The 18,889-nt window shown below is 47.8% G+C and overlaps 1 protein-coding gene across 5 annotated transcripts in view; it reads right to left on the bottom strand.

The window, feature by feature from the left end:
- Positions 1–18,889, bottom strand: part of LOC146180365 (uncharacterized) — a 451,687-nt gene that overhangs the window by 18,666 nt on the left and 414,132 nt on the right. For all 5 annotated transcript variants that reach the window (XM_084579561.1, XM_084579562.1, XM_084579559.1 and 2 more), the window contains 7 exons: positions 6,284–6,415; positions 4,290–4,381; positions 4,117–4,198; positions 3,380–3,442; positions 2,470–2,566; positions 1,214–1,294; positions 205–668 (listed from right to left, as the gene is read on the bottom strand). In XM_084579561.1, the coding sequence (XP_084435687.1) occupies positions 205–668; positions 1,214–1,294; positions 2,470–2,566; positions 3,380–3,442; positions 4,117–4,198; positions 4,290–4,381; positions 6,284–6,415 (1,011 nt within the window). The remainder of the gene's footprint in view (positions 1–204; positions 669–1,213; positions 1,295–2,469; positions 2,567–3,379; positions 3,443–4,116; positions 4,199–4,289; positions 4,382–6,283; positions 6,416–18,889) is intronic.

An 18,889-nucleotide genomic window follows, 5' to 3' on the forward strand; every position in this document is an offset into this window, starting at 1 on the left:
AAGTAGTTGTTGCCAAGAGAAGAGAATATGAACATGAGGGCCTAAGTCACCAATAAGAAGAACGTAAAGACAAGAGGAGAAGCATGAATGTGCAGGTCGGTCTTGACAGGGGAGGATAAGGATAAAAGTAGAATCATTAACGTGTAAGAAGTTCTTCGTAGTAATAAGGCAAATCAAGGACACGAGGAATAACATGATTATTACCTGCGGGGGCTGGAGTAGTCCCTTGGCAGCCTCTTGGGCGGCGGCCACAGCGAGGGGCAGCGACTGCCTTCGCCGCCGGATGACGGTGCGCGAGGGCAGCTTGGGCAGGCTGAGCGGCATGCTGTGTCGGCGCCCCCAAGCACTCGACCCCAACGTCTCTTCCATCCAGGAGTACCGAGTGACTGTGGCGCTGCGGCGCCGCAGCAGCGGCGGCAGTTCCTCGTCGTCGTCCCACTCGTCGTCGCCGTCGAGCAGGTCGCCCTCGTCCTCCTCCGACGCAAGCGGAGCGTTGAGGTCCGTCTCGAAGGAACCCGACGCAGCAGTCGAGTCGTCGGCGGCGGCCACTTTCTTCTGCCACTGCACGTGGTTCAGCCACAAGTTTCGCAGCAGTTCGCGTGAGAGCGGCGTGTCCAGGAACTGGTCCCAGATCTCGAACAGCGGGCTCACCACGAACTTGAAGAAGTCTGCGCGGATCCATTAAAGCAGTCACTTCTTGTTGCGACGCCGAAGCAAACAATTCTCGGCGCTGTTGTTGGCAAGGGCAAGTAAATTAAGCTTATGAGTTCTTTCCTGACCAAATCAAGTCCTAAGATAACTAAAACTGGCTGCTCCGTAGGTCACCATGGCCCTTAAAAGGTCTCCGCGTGCTGAGATGAAAACGGTGCATTGAAGCGGTCCTATCACGGAGCAACAAAAATGAAAAAAAGCTGACAACTGTGGCACTGCTAACTATAAGGGCAGTCGGTTGAAACTAAGAGCTACTCCCTAAGTTCTACTTTAAGGATTGCTGTTTCCTGCACGGTTTCAGTAACGAATATGAGGCACCACTAATCATAAGATAAGATGGTGTCACAAACTATACTTGTGAACTACTTTTAAAGTTTTTAGTTAGCAGAAAAGAGAATTCTTCAAAAGTTAGAACGAAAACAGACGTTCTTAGATATATAGGTTCCTTGTGGTTAGGACTGGAAATTGGTAAGGAAAAGTCAAGCCAGTAAATTCGACGTACCAGCTTGTATCTTGGCTACCGTAGTCCTTTCTCTATCACAGATTGGTGTGACTGGGATGTTCAGCCGTTTCTCAAAGTCACCTGAAAGGAACAAACGAGGAATCAAGTGCCACATCATCGTAAGTAGGCATGCGCGAATATTTGATCATTTCAAATTCGCGGTTGAACAGTCCACTATTCGAAATTTATTTCAGTATTCCCTCGCGGTCCTCCGCGCGGGTCACATGAAATAAATAAATAAATGTTAGGTTTCAAAATCACGGAGTTTTCACCTCAAGCGAATAGCCTTTGTACAATGCTTGCTTCGGCCGATTTACGCGCCATCTTTGAGACGGCATCGCGCGCTACCGAGGGGCCGACTCCATGGGCACTTACTACGTGTACGCGCTGCCCGCCCGCGAGTATTCCGGAGCCGGTCTGCGCATGCGTGCGACAGCGGACGAGAACAGGTGTGAGCGCGACGCCTAGATTTGTACTCGCCGGGTGTCTGCGCACGCGCCGGACCCGTCACGCACTTTTAAAGAAAGGGCGAGAGGCTCTCAAATGCCGCAGGACCAGACCCAGCTGACTGCCGCTCCTCTCCGCATGAAATTAGCTAACCAAGCCTGATAGCGTCAGCCCTAGAGGCAGCTAGCACGATGCGTATGGAGCTGAGTGCCCGTGACTAACACATTATGCGAGGTTGGCACTAGGCGCGCAGGGGTGAGGCGCATCAGCCTTGGAGGTGTCGAAAAAGTCACCGCTTTAAAAGCAACAGCCGCGCCACCGCGCAAATGCAATTAAAACCAGCAATTAAGTATGCCACAAACAGCTCCCACGCCCCTATGACGGATCCGCGCGTAAGCCGACTCCCCCAATTCCCAGTCGCCAGTCTTACAAAAAGTCGACGCAGCTTCAATGAGCGTAGCAATGCTCGAATGCACTTTCTTCTTTAGGAAAATAAATAGTTCTCTAAATGTTTCATGCGCTGAATAAGTTCATTAATGCACTAGAAGTTCTCAAAATATTCGTTTAGAGAAAATCAGAAGAAAATTACTATTCACTAGAAAAGTGCCTTTCGCACATTTCTAACCATAAGGCGTGGGCTTGAAGAGCCTCTTCCAGATTTCCTACCGACACGACAAGATCTGGGCAGTGTCGAAGATGAGGATCAAAAAGCCGTCAAAAGCCCCAGTCGAGTAAATGGGCGTCGCATAGTGAGGTAAGCAAAGGCTTCAATCTTACGCACAAACAAACAAAATGCATGGCGCCCGCACCTTGCCTGTAGAACTCTTTGCAGACTTGCAGGCTCCACCGGTGGCTGATATCCCAGGGACGGCAGGGGTTTCCCAAGTCGGCGCACTTCAGAGCAATCTGTATGCAGCCAACCCGCGCATAAAAAGCTAAAGCCCAGTTTACAGGCAGTCTGCCGCGGTCAATTTTCCACGCGCATATAAAAATACTGAAAATCACCCGCTGTCAAGAATACTGGTTTAAAATACGTGGACTGTGGTTAACTTCACTGGTTAGCACATAACACATGAATGCTGCAGCTTACAAAAAAATTAACTGGTTGTTTGAAATGTTTTTTAGTCCATATATGCGATCCCTTCCGAGGCAGCAAAAACAAATGGCCCAATATTGGCGCTGTGTTAGCAATGTCCGGCCCGACATAGGACCAGTGCATAGCCAACACAGTGTCAATACTGGGTCGATGCTTTGTACCACCTGGGAATTGGGGGCGGCTGGTCAGACCGGGCTGGGGAAGAGGAAACGGGGCGCGGGTTCGGGCCAGGGGGATCAAGGGCCTTCCGCAGCCTTCGTGGAGACGTCGAAGCGCGATGCGCGTACGATAGAAAGCGGCCGTCGTAGTTCTCACTCGCGCGCTCGTGGCACTGCGACGCCTCCCAGCCAGGAAATAACCAATATTGGAAGTGTATTAGAAATACAGTGTCCCGATCCAGGACCGAACATCGCGATTATAGTACCAATGTTGAGCGCATGATCCGTGGTACCTGGGCTTTGTCACCGTTGCACTTTCTTCGCACGAACGGCTCGTAAACCCACTCGTCACCGCGTTTCGGGGACGCGAAAGCTGCAGCATGATTTATTGACTACCTATTGAGAGAACCTGATATGCGATAGCGCCGATAACGAAGCGCATTAAAGAAGGCTACAGCGACGCACCTGGAGAATGAAGTGACGGTATTCCTTGTCTGCCATGTCGAGCACATTGTTCTCCAAGTATCGCTGCGAGGATGACGAAAACATCAGTTGTAAAAATTAAAGTCGACTTATTTACACTTTACACCCCCCCCCCCCCCTCCCGCTTTCTCTTCTGTATCGCCGAGGAAGGTGTTTTTATGACGAAAAGTGTCATGCATAAACGATATGCCCGCATGGGCTCCCTCGACCTCAAGAAGAATACAGCCGAGAGCGTCCATTACGCGAAGGCGACACCAAATCGCATGCTCTCAGCTGTGCCAGTCGGTTATAATTCCGGTAAAAGTATTTCGTCAATTTAAATAACATTTTCATTCCGTGGCTAATTTAGGTCCAGTATATCGAGCTCCATCGGATGTGAGAAAAAATAATCACCGCGATATTCGCAGGTATGTGGTAAGTAAACTACGGGTTACGCGCTGCCTGTCCTGCTCAATATGCTGTTCCCTGAGAATAGTAATGTTCTAAATTCTCTTTTAATTAGTGTCTACAATAGTTATAGCTGCTACTGGTGTTTATGAGGTATTCGCTTAACTGCGCGCATTTGTCAGTGATAACAACTAATAAACATCGCATACCGCCGAGGAATAAGATATCCAAAAATATATCGAAAACCCTGAGAGCGGTTGTCCAGTTGACATCAAATAAAAAAAAAAAAAAGAAGATAAAGAACGAGCGGCATTTCACGGCGACGCGCGTACCTTGAACCTGGTGAGGAACTCCTGCTGCCGAGTGATGTCCGTTGCCAGGATGAGGCTTCGAATTTGTTCTTCTATTTCATCCCTGCAGGGAAAAAGAAATGTCACGCAAGGAAGGTTATTCAAAAGTAATGGAAAGATATAAGACATAAACCAATCAGGCAGAGTCCACTCACCAATCAGAACTGGCCAGGTGATCGAATATCCCAGACTGACGCAGGCAGGACACGGCAGAACGCCAATGGTGGTTCTCTAGCACTGAAAAATTCTGGGGGGAAAATTGATAGGGGTTACCATTGTTGAACCGAATTTAGTGCGAAAGCAGGGTAAGCTGCAGACTTCCATAAGGCATATGTTTAAAAAACGGCGGTTTCGACTGGTGAAAATTTGAATGTACACCGATAGTGGCGGCACCCGCGGTTTTTAAACTGTGTCTTAGTTGGAAATTTTCACTTTGTTGACAAATGCACAAACATATGAAAAATAAAGTCAGCTGAAGAGGTGCATTAGTAGAAATTCTTAGGCATAGGAGTCGTAGAGGTAACTATTAGAGAAAAGAAAAAATAAACGAAGCGACTTTCAAAAGATAATGAAGGCATTAGCAGACAGCTCTTATATTGGCCGCTTCTAGATGGCGTCACATTTATTAGCACTCGAAAAATGCATGCTGAAGCTAGTCACCTTTCGAAGCGGAGTTTCTCAACTGGTATGATCAAAAAGCTCTGGTTTCAGCTGTACATGTGGCACCACCTGGGAGCCAACGCATCAAATGACGGAAGTCTAACCCAACTTAAACCTTGATATAAGGGGTGAAAACGCTTGCCGCGGTGGCTCAGTGGTTAAGACGTTGAAATCCACTTCGACGGTTATAGCTTCCTTTTTAGTGTGACAGCAACGGCACAACAAAAAAAAAAAAGAAAAAAGAAAAACGAGAGTAACCGGACAAGAGTTTTGGTGGTGGTAAAATTATGAGCGCTTTCTCACTATTACCAGAACAACGCCCACTGCAAGCAATGCGATGTGGGCTCTAGTTATAAAACAATTTCCGCAACTACAACAGCAGCGATCAACCTGAAAGCTATAACACCGTTTGCGAACGGCAGCCAGGGCAGGACATGACACAAATTAAATTAATTTAGAGCACTGTTTCGCATGAGAATCACATAAAGAATAACCTGCCGAATAACTAGCTTCTCCGCACTCTTACTCTCATAACAGAAGACGAACCTCATCCCTCTTTATTCGCTCGGCTTTGCGCATTCGTGCAACCTGCGCTGTTTTCCACCAAATAAACCCACTTACTATTAATTGTGATGTTTAAAGGGCCCCTGAAATGCTACTTGGGGTAAAATTCTAACGCAAGAAATTCACACAGATGGTCTTTGTGAGAATTCGAGTAAGATTTGAAAGCTTTGCGTGAAGCCGATAATTTGCAAGTAATTTCTAAACAATGTTCCCGGCGACCTCTCGCAGCAGATTTGGGCGACATGTCGCTGCGCGCAAGCCTCCCCACTGACGTCAGTGGGGCTGCTGGGCGCGCCCGCTCATTGGACGCTCCCAAGTTAAGCGAGCTGGATGGGACGTTGTGGTGCGCCGTCGCGACTTGTTCTCTTTTTTTTTTCCCTTACGCGCCGGCGTGGGTTGAGTTGAGGAGGGAGAGGAGGAGCTTTATTTCTTGATCACCCATATCTTCGGTGCTAATGAAGCTAGCTTGAAATGTTTGCGTTGCAGAGAGTATTGATGGGATACATATTGCCAGTGCGCGTTATATAACTCTAGTAAATTGTTTTTCAGGAGCACTTCAACCCACGTCGCAAGCCCTCGTTCCTCTTTTCCTTTAGCGCTTTCTTCTACAATAAGGCCGCTTCGAGCGTTTGCCGAACTTGACGACCCCTTTGCTGCGCACCTGTATCAGCACAGTTCTTTTTCCTATTCTTTTGGAATGAAGACAGGAAGCCGAGCAGTAGAATGCCTAACGAACCTACGCGCCTATTTGTAAAAGAACACGGTCGCAAACATGCAAACTCTCAAAAGGGGTTTATAATTGGGCTAGTTAGTGGTTGACATGGTCAAGCATTGTTGCGCTTAAGAAAAACAGACGTAGAAAACGGTACGAGACACTGGAGAGCAAACTCTCTCGGGCATGTAGGCGGTATTCAGCAAAACTCACATTGTATAGTGCAGCCAGGTGGTTGGAGGTAGCGATAAGGAACGGTTGGTTGACCCCGGGGTGGTCCAGGTCGTGGGTGACGGCCGCAATAAGCGACGCCATTGCCTCCAGAGGGGTCATGTGCTCGCGAATCTGCGCCCACAAAACGTACATGGCGAGGGGTCAGCCAGTCAGCGCTCGTGACGGTGCAATTTGCAGCGAGCTCGCCGCGCTCGCTGAAACCAACGCAGACATATCGGCCTGCCACAACAACGGGGCCATGGGGCCAAGTCCGTAGCTGATTTCACTCACTCGAACGACGGTAGAGAGCAGCCCAATCGCAGCGCGCAAATGCGCCAGTCACGTGATCTTTTTTTTTTTTTTTGTATTTCGTCAGCATTCTTAGGAGATCAAAAAATAAAGATAAATGTGAGGCTTTCTTTATCGTAAATAAATAAAATGAAGGTTTTTGAAGATGGTTCTTAAACTTTACAAAACACATTTACTGTCTGAAGCCAATATTTAGTAATTTAGATAAATTATCTTAATCAATTATTCAATTGCAAAGCAAAAATTAGCACGTGACGCGCAAGACGGCTGGAATCTCTATGCAACTAGTTTTTTTTGGCTATACCTAAATATTTCTTTAACCCTTGGCTAATGTTAGCTTGGAAACCCTGTATATTGCATAACCAACGCCTCAACAATTTCTTTCGACTTTGTGCTCCCGCAGAGTGTTGCCGCCTTCTTCTACCAAGCTAAAAAACCGCACCATCACCACCGGCCCACCAGTCATTGTCTGCTGGCTACCTTAGCGTAGGAATAGTTTTCAACAGGACATCCATATAACACCCCCGCATTGGGTGACAGCAGTATTTGTAATATCGCTTTACGGTATTCTTCCAGAAATGCACCAAAAAAGCTAGACCTCCCTCCCTATTCTAGCCATCCTTGTTCCTTTCCGACCTACTGATAAAAGTAGTTGGTCTCGGTGGCCTTCGTCGACCAAAATGGGCGTTGTCCGCTTTTGCGGAAGAGCGCCTACACGGTGTTTATTTTCCCGCAATAAAAGTGTTATTTATTTTCCCGCAATAAAGTGTCTTCAGCAGCCTGGCGGTATTGCTCTGCTTCAGGAGACGAACTTCGCGCCAGCCTACATCAAATTGCAGTTTATTGCGACCGAACGCAGGTAAAAGAATCCAAGTTCAAAACGCGATTGAAATCCAGAGACGCCTGTCAAAACTGTTGCCCGACCTTTAGAGACTTGAGAAACGGGAGCGTTCGAGGGACGGTTAGCTGTCCAGAAAGGTCGAAACAAATGGCAGCTGAAAGTTATTCGCCTGAGTCAATCAGTATACAAAGCTCAGTTCACGGGGCGACAGAAGCCGAAAATCTCGCCAGAACACAACGGCTTAGAGGCGAGTAAGTCGGAAACGACTAATACTTCGCCGCGCTTTGATGTCAAGCTAAAACAGAGGAAGCTGCACTCCTGCAGACAAATCCCCTAAATGCCACGCCTCAGCATACGTAGTCGAAAATGTCGCCGCACGTCTGTTAGAAACTTCGCGCGCTTTGTACGCCTGGCGCCGCGCACTAAACACTCGCCGAACCTGCGAGCCTCGTTTTCGAGGGACTTAATTAAGCGATGCGCGTTGGGCGTCGCAAAAGTGTGGCAGGCGCGCTTAGAGCATGAGAGAGTTTTCCTGCTAGCATGCCAGCCTCTGGTTCTGATCGACCCTATATAAGTACGCGTAAAATGACTCTCGGGAAACGAAATGACAAGAGACAAACGTATCTCCATAAGCAGTCATTCGAGGCTCGCTATCGTCTTTCGGGAACTGCCCACACACTCCCGCTTCAGGCTTCTATACCCAGTCACAGAAAGCCGAACACATGTCAGATCACAAAATAATAATAATAATAATAAAGACGTCAAAGTGTGCGCGCACTTCAAAACAGATTGAATTTCAATTTCTGCCGAATAAAGGCTTGCTCGCTGTGCCCCTTTACCCGAGCGACAGCGAGAATGGAGAGATAAGAGAGACGAACACTGACAGCGGAAGAGATAAGGAGCGTGAGGCTGGCTTGCCTTTCTGCCCCCGCACACCAATAGGGGCCTCTCCGAACTAAGAGACACTGACGTGGTGTCAGGCCTAGATATTTGCTCGCCTCCGAATCGTTCGCACTGTCTTCAAGCGCCTATGCATATGTTGGGCAAAGTGTCGCGCGAATACAATCCTGTCGCCGCGGAATTGCATTTAATGCCGAGAAAACATTGCATAAGCGACTGCCTTATACAACTGACACAAGGCGACAAACAAAAGGCAGCGAATGATTTTACCAGCAGATGAAACGTATGGACATACTCCTCCTCAAAGTATCTCAAACACCGAGTGATTCTTTTTTTTTTTTTTCAAGAACGATTGCTTCTTTTCTGGCGCGTTCGCTTCATTCGTGACAGCTTGCCTGTAATTTAGGTGGCGTCGTCAGATATGCGAGGCAAACAGTGTAAGCATACCGGCAATCAGGCAGGTAGTAAAGTGGAAAGGAGAAACGAGACCGTATAGGAGGCTACGTGGAAATTTCCCATGGTCCTACATCAGTTTTAGCGTGTGCTTTAATGCGGGTTGAAACGGGAGTTGAGCGCCTTTAGCTCCCATACACTGATTAATCGTCCGTGCTCTCCGCCTTTTGTTGTTGGAGCTGAGAAGCCAGAATCGTCGCCTTTTCGCGCAAGCTTCTCAGCGATTAGTCTTAACGGGCACGGCGCTTTTCACCACTAGCACTCGTACTATTTGGCCAGAATAATCGACCTGGACCTTGAGTGATCGGTGACGACAAATCGAGGCTTCTCTCTCCTTTAGTTACAGCGTTCTTAAGATAAAAGGATCCAGGTAGAACGAGAGGAAGATGATGAATAACACGGTATGAAAGAGCACTGAACAAGGATAGAGGGGGGGGGAGAGAGAGAGAGAGAGAGAGAAAGAGAGAGAGAGAAAGAGAGAGAGAAAGAGAGAGAGAGAGAGAGAGAGAGAGAGAGAGAGAGAGAGAGAGAGAGAGAGAGAGAGAGAGAGAGAGAGAGAGAGAGAGAGAGAGAGAGAAGCCTCAGTTCGCAGGTCGAGCCAACCTTTGAACAAGTGGACTATTTTCGTCTGGGCCCAGACGAAGACAAGTCCACATGTCGAAACGTTGGCTCGACCTGCGAACTGAGGCTTCTCTCCCCCCTCTATCCTTGTTCAGTGCTCTTTAGGACAAAACGGTTGCTCTAATTTGAAAACTAAAATAAAATACAAACCAAATAGGGAATACAGGTGAAGCCATTGCTAATCATTTCCGCAAGCAAATCGCGGTTACGTTAAGATCTATTTCTTTTTTTTTTTTTTTTTCGCAAGTCTATGAGGCTAAGTTGCACCCGCCTTCGTCTCCAGATAGCAATCACGGATCAGTCGTATTGCTTACTCCTAAGGCCAGAGCCCGGAACTTAATTTCTGACGTTATTGAATAAATACTAATTGGGTGTAGCATGCATAGGCACCTTATATTTAGAATATCAAGATCTATTTGCGCAGCATTCTGCTAATAGCTGTAAAAGCGTTACTAATTTTCATTGCATCTAGCTCTACTCTCTGCATTTTGCTTCTCACTTGGCCTTCCAAGCATGACTGTTTTTGTTTTGAGAAGGGTTCCGAATTTCTTTCGTAGTCTTATACCTAACTTTAAAGTTTCCCAGTTCTCTCTTATGCACTGCTCGCTTCTATTCCAGTCTTCGCTGAAATTGAGGTATGTGTTTCCCTCAACCATGTCACGCGTTCTGAATCAAGAAGTCAATTTATTCAGATCCCCCTTCAATTTGTTCATTCACGCAACTGCGCCGAGATTTAAATAACAAGTAACTAAAGTGTACTTCCCGAGCAAGAAAATACTTTCGGAGGACCGACGATTGAAGCAGTAAAGTGTTTTCCTTTAATGAATGTAACCCACACGCGTGCGAGGGCGAAGTTTGCTCTGAAATCCAAGACGTTTCACTCCGACGCTGCGAAAAGTGCGCCCTTTCTGCAATAAGCTTCCTTCTTTCCCTCTCAGAAGTTCATCTGCCTACGCATAGACAGCCCCTGCACAGAGCCACATGAACTGTTTGTCGCCGACGTCTATACGTTCGCCCGTCCAAAAATACTGGCCGGAGAAAGCGGCCGAGCGCACTTAACTCGGGGGACAGCGCATTCAATGGAAAGATTAGACCGTTCTGGCAGAGATCGCTCGGGAAGCGTTCCATTTTTGGTTCAAGTAGAGCGAATGAAACAAGGCGAACAGTGCGACAGTAATGGGTAAGAAACTGCACACGCGTGAATGAGATTTGCGAAACCGACTTTGCGTAGCTCAAATAGTGAACTGTGCGGAAGACAATACTTTCCCGGAAATAAAAACGCGCGCTGAGAAGAGGCCACCGCGACTGCTGGGAAAACGTTCCGACGAGGAAATGGGAAGACGTTCTCCTTGGAGAGCGAAGTTAGCTCCGGCGAAGCGGAAACGCACTTGAGTCGAGATTGAATTTGCAGTCCTTTTGCGGGGCTGCCACGACAGCTGGCGCGGGAACTAACGAGAACATGATTCAGAGTCGCACCGAATGGCCCGCGCCGAAAGGGCGAGTGTTTAACGATGAGCGGTCGAGGCGACCACCGGCGCCACATTCAGTGAAAGTGCTTCATAAAGACTAGAAAAAAAAAAATAATTGTACTGCCGACAAAAAAGCTTGCGCTCGGATAATAAAACGAAGAGAACATTGATTTTTTTTGGTCACGCAATGTTGTCGTTAGTTGGCGACAGCGCAGCACGTATGCCGGTGCACACGTTTGAACGAGCGAGACGTTTTGGAGACAGACCTACAAGGTCTGAAACCAAGTCTCGAGAGCTTGTCAATTACGTCTAGCGATGCAAAAAGGATTGGAGAAGACACCACTGAAATAGGGCACATGTTCAACTTAACTCGACAGCTTGCGAACTTTGATGGTATATGAGGAACTGCCTGTGAAACAATGCTGCTAACAAGAGGAGGGTACGCAGCGAAACCATCGATCAGTGTCGTCTTAAGCTCAATGTCACGATTGCTCACGAAACCCTCAGATAACGACATGCCTTCATGGTTTTTATTTTAACGCTGTAAAGTTACAAATCCCGTTACACGGACCATGCGGCGTTATGACAGAAAATCACGGCGATGGTGTTGGCAGCTGACATGCTAGAGCGCCGATTCTTCTACGGCTGATGCGAAATAACGAGACCACACCATATCATAAAGTTGAGACGAGCTGCCAACTCGGGTTGCTCACTTGAGGTGGGAAGGTGGAATAAGAACCAACCTTCCAGTGTTGTTGCAAGCCTAGTCAGCAACGTTGCTCATAAAAGCGACCCGGGTACGTTCATATGGCTTGGGTAAAGCGCGCGTTATCTGTCGGGCGATAGCCGACGCCCATAAATTTTCTATTCTTTTTTTTTTTTTCTTTTGGGGGGGGGGGGGGGGGGCGTTTCTAAAATGCCTGACGCATAAATGAAGCATAGTACATTCCGCTTCCGACTTGACAAGACCCGAGCCGATCATTTGCCACCTAGGTCGGAAGAATGAATGGGGTGAAGAGGCCGCTAGGAAGTGTAGCATCACCAGAGCAGCCGCCTCGAATGACGAGCTCGCGTTCATACGATGATAATACTACGTTAATACGTTATCAAGCTTACAGCTACCACTAAGTGATTAAATGTTCAGCCTTTTCGGGGCCTTCCAAACCAGACGCGCAAAGGCGAACCGGCTGGCGTTTAACTGACATTAAAATGCCGAAGTGTTACCATCATGGTCCATCTATTTCTTTCAACTTGAGGCGCTCATCTGATCCTGGCGCAGTTGTCAAACCTCGGCATGATTCCCGTCGACCTTTTCGAATTACTACACGAAAAGTCAGCTCCGCATTGCCATCTAGTCGTCGCTTTGGCTGGTGATCGCAGTGTCGTTAGGAAACTTTTTTCGGGCATCGGATTCAGGCGATCAGTGCAAGTCTCTCCCATGAAAGCGATTGGTTGAGTGGCGACACGCGCACAAGCTACGAGGCATGCACACCGCGACCCTGCGAGGTTAGAGCAAACCGCCCACATTTAACCCTACATAGCCAGCGCTATAAAAAGAAATTGACATCGGAACTGCAGTCCGCAGTGAGAAGGAAAAGGCGCAAACAACGACACATGAAACTTCATCTGACAGGGGAATGACTCGGGGCCGCTGCCGATTTTGGTCACCTGGAGACAGATCCGACTACAGTGAATGCTGTGCAATATTGTACCTCGTGTTAGTTATAAAAAAAACTACTAGCAGGCTTTCAACTAAGCTTAAACCGAGTTAAACGTGAGCTGTTGGTCGATATTTTTTTTATCTCAGTTTCGCTTTATTTATTTATTTTTATTTATTTACAAAATACTGCGGACACTGAGTCCAAGCAGGGTGGGTGAACAAGTCAATCAAGGCACAAAAGAAAACGCAACACTTCAAAAAAGACAACACAGTATAGCAATAATTGGTTAAAACTCATGGGACAATGGATTAACTAGCTGATTCCAATCTGTTACTGTGCGTGGAAAGAACGAAAATTTGTAAGTGTCTGTTCTAGCGAATATAGGGGTTAGGGAACTGGGTGGTTACACTCTACGATATACACACATTAGGCAACGTGTTCGCAATTAGGGCGTTTTCTCTCCCGTTCCAACTCAGCCCGTCGGACACGGAGCGTTACAAATTGGCCGAGACAGTAGAAGGACCTGGCTCACTCGCCATCCTGGCGTGCTCTGACGTGCCGTAGAAATGGCGCAGTGCACCTATAGGCAACTACGGCGCGCAGCAAGATGTTATTTTATTTATCTTTCCTGTTATTTTTACTTTTTATTTTATTATTTTACCCCTTAATCGTCCCCCCCTATTATTTTTCAGTATTTTATATTAATTAACATCACGACTATTTATTTTTACATACCCTACTAATGCTTTCATTAGTGATTGGTTTACAGGAAAGAAAAGACCGCAGTATCTGTGGCATCCTGAGGGCTCAGTCGTGAAATAGTGCATTCGCACTAAAACTTCCACACAATTAGTACAACAGGCATCGACCAGACCATTGTAGCGCCTATGAAATTATCCTGCAACACCGTGCTCAGCGGAACCTACCAGGAAGACTAGAAATGTACAAGATACGCGCATCCTGCACTAAACTGTCGCAGGCCTAGTTGTGCCTAACCAGCGTACATCTCTATATATTCTCCTATAGGCACTCCGGCATTCTCTTCGTCATGTATAAGACATCCGCAGGAACAGAAGTCTCGCGCATGCGCCAAATACCGCTTTTTAGGGTACCTTTACTGAACACCGTTATAAGCACCGATTGCGCGCCTGGTCCTATCGGAGCCGATTCTTGATGCGCTGTCGAGCAACATTAAACGCAGCCACGGTAAGCCAGCGGTAAACGCCGGTAAGGCAGTGCTAAAAAGGTCAGCCAGGCGAGAAGTAAAACGAGGCAATTACCACGTGTATCAAAAGTACAAGGCCACAACAGAAAGTGAAGCGACAGCTATGTAATTATTAGAACGAAAAGCAAGAAACAAAAGTGGGAACATGTAAGGAAGGCCACAGCTAGGTTCCGCTGTCTCGCTGAAAGCTAATCGAGGCAAGCAAAGAAAGAGATTTGGAGGGAGGGGGGGGGGGGGGGGGGGGGAGCCGTAAGTGAAGGCAGGTGAGTGAAGAAAACAAAAGCCGAAAACAGAACCATGCAGGCTAAAAGAGGCAGGGCAGTTAGCAGATAACACCCTCTCACCCTCCTCCTCCTCGTCCGTCGCCCCGTTGGGGCGCCGTCGTCTTCGTCGCTAATTAAAAATCACCCAGGCGTGCCGCATCGGGGAGACGCGGTTTATTAAGACGGGCGCGCCTTTCCTCTTACTGGCCTTCTCTTCCTCCGCAGATCTCGCGCACACAAGAGAGTGCATCCCATTTTGATCCAAGCTTTCCCGAAGACGTCATTGCAGACCGTCTTCGTCCTCCGTCCCGTCGCGGCATCAAGGCCCAAAGAGCAATGGAAGATTCCAGTTTCTTCCAGGAAGATTCCAGGAAAGCCCCTATGAGCGCTAACAAAAAGGGGTTGCAAGTGGAGAAAGCAGCGAGAGCGGGACGTTCTCGACGCGGTTAGCGGAGGCGCTCGAGCGTCGGGCAACAGGACTGAGCGGGGAGATGAAGCAGAAGGGGAGAGAAACGGGAAACAGTGCGGACGAACATAGAGCGTGTACTTTTTTGTTCATCCTGCCTCGCTGAACAGATCTGCGCAAATAGGAATATTCGCGACATGCGGGTCGGCTCATATTAAATAGTGTCGCAAGAAAGCTCAATGAAGACGCGTCTTGAATTTCCCAAAGGGGGGTACAAGGAGGGGGGGGGGGGGGAGAGAGAGAAAGACGCTTGCTTAGCGACGTGACGAGTTCCCGTACAGCCGCTGATAAGCATCGTAGCTGCCACATTTAAAGGAAAGGTCACGCGCGCATATGCCCCGGAGGCGAGCGAAATAATTGCGAAACAAGTGGCCCAATATTAGTTAAGCTACGACTGTTTAACCATGAACGAAGAGAAAATCATTAACACGAATAATATTATAACGAAAAAAAATTTCCTCTAAACCCGTCGCACTAGTAGACATTTGAAATAGGGCAGCACTTATGGGCTCATCTAAAGTCGCCAGACGAACTAGCGGAAATTAGACATGAGGAGCCCTGATTCGGAAAGACCAATAATATATATGCAAAATAGGCTCCGCGAAAAACATGAACGCCATTCTTGAAGCTAAAACATCCAGATAAAAGTTCTGGACGTTGTTCTTAACGATTCTAGCATGAACAATGGCACTGTTGGAACTACGTTACAGATCGCTATCGAAGATGCTCTAAGTGGGGCGCTGCCGGCGAAATGAAAGGAGGCATTTAACGAAAACATGCGCACCATAAACAGGACAAAGAACAGAATAGACGCACACGTAAACACTACGAGGCAACTCGCAAAACGAGTAAGAAGTAGACTACGTAATGTGCGAACGGCCCGGTCCCATCACTTCTACGATTTCTCTGTGTAACGCCCGGGGGGCAGCGCTAGCAGGCGATCGAGTTTCAATCAAAAAATTCTTTTTTTTTCCTTCGAGAGGAGGAGACAGGACTAAAAGCCTGTCCCCGTGACAACAGCTTGACTAATTGGTCCAGGCTCTTTACAAGTTGGCTTTTGAACAGGTACGCGCATCGTATCATTGCTTCACAGATAAGTACAAATAATATAAACACGTGTTACTTCAACGAGTACACAGTAATTATTAAAATTATATATCTCGATATGAATGAACAAAACAACTAAATATTACATGACAATATACAGCACATGGTCCATAAAGAATATTATGCACATCACGTATACAAACTTGACAAAAACAGTTTAATGTCAGCATTGGATTTACTAAGCCGATCAAATGATGCTTCTTCCAACATATTTAATAAAGCAGGGAGGGTGTGTGATAATGACTGTTTGTAGTGGTTCGCCCGTGGTGTGGCACATTCCTTATTTAACGATGTCGGGTATGACGAATGGAGTCGTTCTTTTTCAACTTGGCGAGTGGCGTGAGGAAAAAAATACTGAAATTCACAGAGAGCAGGAGCCTGTGATTATACATTTCGAAACCAGGTTACAGTTACGCCCAAATGCGGCTTTCTTGACGAGACGGGGCACTGTTGGCGTTCGCATATTGGTTCAGCTGAACGCGGGCCTAGGTTACACTCGTAAACATCGCATTTGAACGATTTCAAAGACCGTACTATTTTATGCTGTTCTATTTCATGTTTACTCTCCCTCCTAACACACCAATTTGTCTGCGCCATTTAATATTAACGACGTGGTCATTCAGCGCTGCCTGCCATTTGGCAGGCCTTATCTCCGATCGGGATCTAATGTAAATCGGGATACGGCTCCACCGAGAATACTTGCGCTTACGCTCCGAGATTTCGAACGCCAGAATGGGTGGTGGTGAAAACCTTTATGCAATGTTGGGAGCCTTAGTGATTACATCCTAATGACGGGTCGGCTCTTGGCTGCGTGTTGTGGCCGGAAGCTGGTGCTTCAGCCCAGTCCGTCAGCCGCTTTTGAACGGTCGGGTCAGAGCTGGACACCGCAGCCTCCCATCGCTCGAGGTCGGAGAGTTGCGAAGTGGCTGGAGGGTGGAATTCCGAGCATTTGATCATGTGTTCAAAATCAGCTTTAGGTGCCCCACACAGGGTGCACTGCGGCGAGAACAGTCCTGGATGGATCAAAGTTAAGAAAGCAGAGGATGGGAATGTATGGGATTGAAGGTGGCGTCACGTCACCTGTTGTAGCTTAGTCATAGATTTATGAGGAGGAGGGTAGATGGTTCGTTGATCACGGTAATGGAGAGAGATTTCGTGATAGGATACCATGCGCTCGCGAGCATCTCCCCAGGCAGTGGCAGTCCCTGCTCGGCTGACGTATCCTCGAGCAAAAGAGTGAGCTGCTTCGTTGCCTGGATGACCCGTGTGAGCGGGCACCCATATTAATTGAATGGAGTGTTCGGGTGGGGGGAGGGAGACGAGGAACCGGAAGGCTAAACCAGAGATCCGACCACGGGCGAAGTTCCGCACGGCGGATTTAGAGTCGCTAAATATGGTGGTGGCTCGGGTAGTAGCTATGGCGAGGGCGAGCGCCGCCTCCTCTGCCTCCAGGGAAGTGGAGGCAAAAGTTGTACCGGCCGCGACCAGTTGCAAAGAGTTGGAGACAGCGCTGATGGCGAAAGCAGGGCGGGATGGGTATAAGGCAGCGTCTACGTAAACGGTCTCTGGCTGGAAGTGTTTGTGAAGAGCTTCTGCGCGTGCCTTGCGGCGAGCGACATGGTGCTCTGGGTGCATATTCTTAGGTAGGGGATGCGCCTTAAGAATGCGGTGTACGCCTCCTTCACATGGGCGTCATAACTCCCTGGCTGAGCTCACGGAAGCCCACCGCTCAGCCCAGTTGGAGCGACTATCATCTACCCTCTCCGGCCGCAATATCCTTGCTCACATCCATCTCCCACAACGGGAACACACCTGCGACATCGCGTGTATATTGAGGCTATGCCTGGCCTTGAATTTTGATTTTGAGCATGAATTTTGATTGCATTAAGCTGGGATTCGTTACCCCGTGCCTAACTCCGTGTGGCAGCCGCATGACGTTCAATGCGCCGACGATGCACATGGAAGGTGCTTGTGAATGGCTTTCTCAACAAACGCACTTAGTTTGCGAGTGTGATGCCTTCTATACTAATCGTGCACGCACATCTTTCTCCTTTTTCCTCGCATTCTGCCACAAGACCAACAAGGAAGCCTCGAGCACCTGCGGGATCGCGAACAGATTCCACCGTTACAGGGTTCGGGTATCGTTCGGGCTAGTAAATATACTCGATGTTCTGTAGAGTGGAGAACTGGGCCAGTTGACCGATATTTCGAGAGATTAAAACGAGCGGAAGGACGCAGCTACAGAGAGGGGCATGCCCAGCCAGAAGACACACAACACAATGGAATTAACAACACAATTCCTGTTTCGGTTTTTGGCAGTGAACCTGTTGTAAGAGCAGAAATTGCTGTAGTAACGCCGAAATTTCGGAATTTGCAAAATGACTACAGAGCTACCGACTACAGATAAGTACGACAGAAGAACTAAAGAACTATAGGAATTTACTACAAAACTACACAAAATTCTGGCGTTTACGACAGAACTCAGATTATTTGGCCCATTTTAGACACAGTATCGCAGTTCTTTTTTTTTTTTCGATTGGGTAGAACCACGCTGCACCATTAACTTATTTCCATGAAAATAGCACTCATATATACCATTCGGCAATGTGATCTGCGCACGCGTTGCTTCATTGCTGAAAGATATGCATGTGTGTAATATTCCTCCAAACAAATTCATTTTTCAGCTCAGCGTCGTCCTGTGTTCCTCTGCGCCAATCCGCTGGCTTTAATCTCTCGAAACCTAATGTTCCATAGCGCATCTCTTCTTGCTGCGCTACCAAACATGACGTTCTACCGTTACAAGAGGAATAGTAAACACGGACATGACAACGTGCCAACGCACAGACCAGTATAAAACTAAAAGCGCCAGCAATTACAGAAGGTAATTACAAAGGGTAAAATATAACGCGAGCCGAAACAAAAAGAGCAGAGCCCAGACGCTCGTAACGCATTGCTGTGAGAGACATTGTTTCGGCGAACAAACTATCTTGCGCAGCGACGCAAGGTAACGCAAGGCATACACGTAGGGAAATGCTATGTTACACAAATACAGAAACGGGCGCGAGTGCAGCGCTAGCGGGAAGATTCGGTATCCACAACCAATACATTCTGTGGTGTTGTTCCTAGAAGAGCTTAATTACGAAGGTAGCCTAAATAAGCGCACCGGGGATGCTCGTTGGTAAATGAAAGGAAGCGCGAGGTCAGCCAAGTTGCACAAAGGGCCTCTATTGCACTGCACTGCAGCGCCCACGTGCTGCCCACTGCTAGGGAAGAGTAGGGGAAAAGACGTGA

This window comes from Amblyomma maculatum, chromosome 9 (assembly GCF_055883805.1).
Source record: "Amblyomma maculatum isolate TAMU_Amacu chromosome 9, ASM5588380v1, whole genome shotgun sequence".
In the NCBI taxonomy this organism is placed as follows: Eukaryota; Metazoa; Arthropoda; class Arachnida; order Ixodida; family Ixodidae; genus Amblyomma; species Amblyomma maculatum.